Source organism: Pseudonaja textilis, chromosome 3, assembly GCF_049901715.1.
Source record: "Pseudonaja textilis isolate UNSWEBS1 chromosome 3, rPseTex1.2, whole genome shotgun sequence".
Lineage (NCBI taxonomy): Eukaryota > Metazoa > Chordata > Lepidosauria > Squamata > Elapidae > Pseudonaja > Pseudonaja textilis.
The window spans coordinates 158655758-158662667 of NC_141992.1; the positions used below are offsets into that span (position 1 = coordinate 158655758).

The window sequence follows — 6910 nt, forward strand, 5'->3', positions numbered from 1 at the left end:
GTCCTCAACTTACAACTATAACTGAGATCAGAATCTCAATCATTAAGCAAGTAATCCATTAAGGTTCACATGACTGGAATCTTGGAAATCTCTGTGGCAGTTGTTAAATTATCTCCTGGGCCTTTAAGTGGACAGTGCCTGCCATAGGGTGTTTTCATGCAAAAATCTTCCTGGCAAGCAGACATTTTGCTCAAAAAGTCCCTGCAACTTGCTGAAGGATTCAGTTTCCCTCAGTGCAGAGAGATGAAATCCTTTGGTAAGCTGCAAGGATGGACCTAAAATCTTCAGGATTTATTTTCCATTCTTCAGAACACCAAGGGAGCTGTGCAGGGTTTGAAAATCCTTCAGTGGGCTACATGAAAGGCTCTGAAATCTTCAGGATTTCTGGAATCTTTGATGGGCTGCAGGAATGGAGCTGAAATCCTGAAGAAAAATCTCCCATCCATGCACGTCACTCTCTAAATTTTGAATCACTAAATAAATATCTGTGGACTACAGAGAAAGATATGAAATCCTAACGATTTCAACTCTGTTCCTGAAGCCTGCGGAAGGATTTCAGCTCTCCTCTGTCTTGCCATCTTCCCCACTACTTTCTGAGGAAGCCAGCAGAGAAGATTGCAAATAGCAATCACATAATTGCAGGGTATTTGGCAATTGGCCATAAATGTGAATCAGCTGCCAAGTGCCTGAAATGTAGTCATATTATGACCATGGGGGAAGGGGGAGCTACAACATTTTACAATGGCTGGAAGTTCTTTACGGGCTGTGAAGCACCCAAGCACCTTTTCAAAGACTGTGTAACTTTGAATGGACAACTTGAGAACTACCTGCACACAAAAACTAGTAATAGTAGCATAGTATATATGATGAAATGAATTAAATTTTTATTGAAATCAATATTAGAACAAGGTTATTTTTTTGTCCTAAGTATCAGATCCTGACTTGGCCCAATTTTTGGGGTAATATCATAGCATTTTAAGTTTAAATCAACAGAATGGTAATTGGCAGTATTTCTCTTTATATTTTGGTTAGAAGAGTTTTTATAATAATTATTGAATCAAAACATATAATTTTCTTACCATGGAAGTTTTTTCAAGTTATATAAAATTTCATGCTGTGAACATAAATCAGATTTTAATTGAAACATTTCATTTTTTAGATTTTAGATTTTCCTGCATACATACATAACTGTCATATTTTTCCTTTCCAGAGCAGCAACATTATGCAAAGTGCAAGAAAAAAATTAATTACTTGTAAAAATAATGACAGAAATTAAGGGAACAGGGGAAAAAAGTTGACCTTCCAAGCTCCTTTCACATATTTATTTTGCAATACAAACGTAATTCATTATTTCGATGATCAAATTGTAGTTTAGGCACCAGGTTAAAAACAAGGAAATGGTGAGCCTTAGGCATGAAAGTTGGCTGGGTGACTTTGGGTTAGTCATTCTTTCTCAAGCCAATTCATATCTCAGGATTATTGTTTTGGGAAAAACAGAAATAGTATTAGGTATGTTTGCCACTTAAAAGTAATAAAGATGGGATTTTAAAAAATCTAAAAAATGTATTTCTTTTGTACTATCACTCACATTTGCATTCATGCATTCATTTCATTTGCAACAGTCTTTACCTTGTCTGTTTATCACAAACACTTCTTAAAATTCTCATTCCCACTGAACGTTATTTTTAAACTTTTCTTCATATATCTGACTCTCATTTTCATATTATAAAGGCACATGTTCTTATGAGAAGATATTTTCACTTCTTTTGACAAACCTATAGTTTTTATATCAGAGCACGGTCTACGCATGGTTTTCTTACTTGCATTTGCACATCCTAAAATTTTTCATTTCCCATTTTTAATATAAATTCTACAAAAGGTATACAATTTTACTTACTAAATCTAATTCTTCATAATGTATAACTTACAATCATTCATTCAGTTTATCCTGTCATTGTTATAGAAAGCAGTTTTGCTTTTTTTTCAGAAACATACTTTTCTCATAACATATACAACCCATTACCTTTTTATCAGCAACTCCATGTTTAAATTTGTTCAGTCACCTCATATTATTTCAGAAAGAATACTGCTATATGACCACCCATTATGGACTAATCTTATGCAGATTTACTATAGCCAAATCTCTCCATTATATTTGCATTTACTCTTTTACTTTACAAAGTATTCTTCTGAGTTTTACATTTAAAAAGTGCTTTACACATGTTAAAAAATTTACACAGCTATTTCATAAGTAAAGCATGTCCCTATTTTAAAATTTCTCCACTTATGTCATTTGCACCTTGTCATTTTTCATGAGTTCATTTATGTTGATCTTTTTCTTAGACTTTAACACAGTGGTGGTATTCAGCCGGTTCGCACCAGATCGGGCGAACTGCTAGCAAGAATTTGGCATGGGTCACCGAACCTGTAGAAAGTTCTGGCTGGCCACGCCCCCCACCTGGTCGCCCTCCCACCTGATGCTTACTCACCCCACCCGCCTGCCTGACAATCACCTAAGGTATTTCTTTTTTTCCCTCCCGACAATCAGCTGTAGATACGATCAGCTGTGCCAGGATTCCCCTTGCTGAGGCCCAGGAAGGCAAAAAATGGAGGGAGGAGCTCAGCCCCCCCCCTCCATTTTTTGCCTTCCGGAGCCCCAGAAGAGCCTTAGGGGAGCAAAAACGCCCCCCCAGAGGCTCATCTGAGGCTAGGAAGCTCGCAAAAACAGTTTTTGAATCCCACCACTGCATTAACATTTATAACATTCCTTTCACTTCTACTGTTTGACATGGCATGTTTATTCCTTAAATACTTCCTAATCATTCCTTTACTTAATGTCCTATCAAACTGTTTCACTGTTTTATACATAATGTCTGTTTACTGTGTTGGAGGCTCCTTCTTTATTATTCCCCAGCTACTTCGAAAACATTATTTTCTTTTAACCAAAATTGCTCTTTTGATGTGGCTCCCATCCACTGGAACACCATACTCCCCCCACCCTTGAGATGGGATCCACACCTAGTCTTATGGCCCTCTGAAAAGCCTTTAAGACATGTCTGTATATGATGTATATTATGACATATCTGCAGTATACTATATTGTAGAAAAAAAATTTCATAGTTATTTTAACAAGCTCTTAGTAGCCAAGTCGACTGAAATAAAGATTCTCCTAGCCTTCCCTAACAAGGTTTATTGAAAAAATTTAAATAAAACTGACCCAGACGGAGAGGGTGGGAGCAAAGTGAGCACAGGGGGTGTTATCCACTCCATTGGCCACCTCCAAAATGCCACACCCCCGTTGAGGCCCCAATATAGAGTCTACGTGACCATATAATTTATGAAGTATTAATATTTATCTTTAGAGCCTTCCTTGAGACCATGATATCTGACATGTATATATGTCAGGCTATTTTTGAACATTCTCCTTTAAGTGATTCATTGACAGCAAAGAATGATGATGAAATGAGCCTCTTTGAAAACAGTGTTGTAGCCATGAAATATTTCCAGGAAAACCTGAAATCTCCATATTCTGATAATAATAATTCAATAATTCAAGGCGGTAAACATACTCCTTCTTCTTCCTATTTCTCTGCAAAAAAATCTTTTAGTCTAACTATTCTGACATCCACTGTCAATGTTTTAATGGATATAGTAAATAAAACAATACAAATAAATATTACCTGCAGAAAAGATTCTTCCAATTTCACTTCTAAATCTTGTATTAGATTAATCGCTTTATTAACACATGCAGCTGGAGTATTTACAGCAGCACAACTACGTTGTTTGTTGGGAATGCCTACAGAAATATTTTCATTTATATCTAAAAAAAAACCAGAATAATTATATTTAAACATTGTTCACCATCAAATACATTTGTAACATCTACAGATCAAATTAGATGGCTCTACATTTACAGATTCTGCTTGCATTCATAATGCTAAACTACAATAACTTTTTTTGGTTTCAATGATGTGCCAACTCACTCATTATGGTTTAGCATTATGTGTAAACCTGTTTATTATTACTATTGTTTAACAAACTAACTTTACTTAATATGTATGAATACAGCCAATATAGGTTTTTCTCCCTTAAAGACACAACCCCATTTATCCCATGGTTAATTTCATAGAAATTGCCCCATGAAGGATTTCAACCATAAGCTCTTAACAGTATTTATTTTATATATATTTTAAAAGTTTAATTCCACAGTCCAAAGCTTTTTTATTTTATTTTATTTCACTTCTCTACCAAGCAACTACCTTCTATAGCTAAAAGCAATCGAAGTTTAGGATTTGAATTAAGGCCATTACATACAAGACAATAAAAACTTTCCTCCCCATTTTTCATTTTAATCAAAATCACAATCTCAGGCTATTATTAACTTCTGTTTCCAATCTAAATGTTCATATTCATATACTATGAATACTAGCCTTCCCCAACTTGAGGGTGGAGTTAGGGAATAGTTAGCAGTGAATAAAACTGACTACTGAATTCTGTGAATTGAAGTCCACACATCCAAAGGATAACCAGATTGGAAAGGCTATGATCATATATGCCAGTTAAGTATATTCATCCCAAAATTGGTCACTAATTATAAGACAAAATTATAATTGCCAGGTTCATGCATGATACAAACAATGTCAATATCATTCATTTGCTGATGTATTGACTACATCTGTTCACAGAATATAATTTCTAATTTCTCCCTTCTGAAAGATTCCTCGATTTTTGCAGTTTGGTATGGAAGGATCCATTTAGTTAGTGGGGTTTGTTTTATTGCCAGGCAGAGATTATAGAAAAAAATCAATAAACAGGAAAGCAGAATTAGAAACAATGCTCTCGAAAGACAAGTCTGAAAGAAAAATATGGAGAGTATACAAATGTATCAAAAGAAACTTTTTACAGTGAATATGTTTTAGAAAATGCCGAGTTATATAAGGTTAAAAATAAAACAAATACCTTCAGGAGTTTTAGAGATTTCCTTGGAACAGGAAGAAAATAACTGTGCATCAGTCATTGTTATTCATAGTTTTTTGCAATCTATTTGTTAAAAAGAAAGAAATAAAGATATAAACAAATACAGAAATTCATACTGTCAGTTATATTTATTCCATTAATGAAAAATCTGCAACTCTGCCAGGGAGATTCAGCTACTTTTCCAGGTTGAAAAGTTGTTTTCAATGATCAAGTATACATGTTTTAGGAAAACAATGAGTTTCTTCAGGAATATTTATTGAAAGGATAGAGTAATCCCCCCCAACCAATGTTTTATTTCTGAGGTGGAAAATATTAATGTTGCCTGTAACCCTAATTAAGGAATTAAAGCAGGGGTGGGCAAAGTATGGTCTGCGGGCCACATCTGGCCCATTGGTCTGTCCAATCTGGCCCGCCCCTGAAAAAAAATCACGGGCGTGGCATATTGCCCTGCGCCGCATGGCCCCCAAAGCTGAAAAAACAGTGCGGAGTGCTCTCGGGGTAGGAAAGAAAAGAAGAACTTTGCAAAGGCCTTGGCTGGGAGTTCGAAATCACCTTCGAGTGCGACCTCTCCGAAGGTGAGTCCCCGCCGATCCCCCTTTTTTTCTGGGGCTTCCAGGCTTAAACTTTGCAAAGGCAAAGTCTGCAGGCGGGAGCGTGTCCCTGCCAAAGAACGGGAAGGGTTCTGCCCGGCGGGTGGGCGGGCTGCTTAGAGGAGGTGACCTGGCGGCACTCCGGGCTTCCCCTCCACCACACGGCTCAGGGCCAGGCGCAAGCGTCCAAGAGGAAAAAGCAAGCCGCAAGTTGCTGGGAAGTTGCTCGGGTGATGGGAGCCGCCGTTGTAGTGAGCGGCTCGTCGGGCGCGTACGTGAGGAGGAGGGCTTTTAAAGTGCTGCCCGAGCAGGACCGCCGAGCTGGGAAACGGGGCACCAAGGCAGGGCAAGGCTCCACCAGCAGCGGCCTAGCTTTAGGTGGGCTTGGATGCCCCTGAGCGCGGTTTGCTGTTTGTTCTCTCCTGGGACTCGCATTTGGAAAGCGTGGAAAGTAGTAGCAGGAGCAGCCGCGGTGTTACTTTTTCTTATAATATATATATATATATATATATATATATATATATATATATATATATATATATATATATATATTATTATAAAGGGCCCATTATAAAATGCAGCAAATTATATATAAGAATAATATATATATATATATATATGTATGTATGTATGTATGTATGTGTATATATATATATATATATATATATATATATATATATATATATATATATATATATATTTGTTTGTTTTCTGAGGTTCTCATGGTATTTGTATGTGGATCTTTGGTTGTTCGGGTTTTTCGAATTAGAAAACCAAGGAGTATACGAAATCCCCTGCACTGCCTGCCCTACCACATACATTGGACAAACTAACAGAAGAATAAGTGCACGCATTGAAGAACATAAGAACTCAATCAAAAAGAAGAAACGACCTCTTCCTGGTCCAACACCTCAAAGCCACAGGACATGAAATTGATTTTAAAAATACCAGAACCATCGCCAAAACCGAACACTTCAACAGCAGAATAATCAGAGAAGCCATAGAGATAGAAAAACGCCCACACAGCATGAACAAACGAGATGATACCTCCCGCCTTCCAGCCATTTGGAAACCCGCCCTCATGAACAGACGAGTACCTAACATGAAGAAGGACACCAGACCCACACCCATGAGAGCCATACAAGATGCCACCACCACACTTCCATGTAGAAAACAGACTCACACCCACTCAGAAGATGAGACACGACCATGGACCAGAAGCTGCACTGCAGCTGCATCACTACCCACTTCAAACCCTCTCCGAGCCATACATGAAGCAAACCGACACCCACTATGAAGATGCAGCACGACCACGAACTCGAAGCCAAACAGCAAGATCACAA

At 37.5% G+C, this 6910-nt stretch overlaps 1 protein-coding gene across 2 annotated transcripts in view; it reads right to left on the minus strand.

Annotated features, from left to right (window-relative positions):
* CCDC178 (coiled-coil domain containing 178) overlaps positions 1–5040 on the minus strand; it is a 133572-nt gene extending 128532 nt beyond the window's left edge. Inside the window, exons 1-3 of one of the 2 annotated variants that reach the window (XM_087931205.1) lie at positions 4960–5040; positions 3681–3820; positions 1080–1114 (exon numbers count right to left, since the gene is read on the minus strand). In XM_087931205.1, the coding sequence (XP_087787331.1) occupies positions 1080–1114; positions 3681–3820; positions 4960–5017 (233 nt within the window). In that variant the 5' untranslated portion in view covers positions 5018–5040. The remainder of the gene's footprint in view (positions 1–1079; positions 1115–3680; positions 3821–4959) is intronic. The other variant, XM_087931206.1, reaches the window with a different exon arrangement.
* Between the last annotated feature and the right edge of the window lie 1870 nt (positions 5041–6910).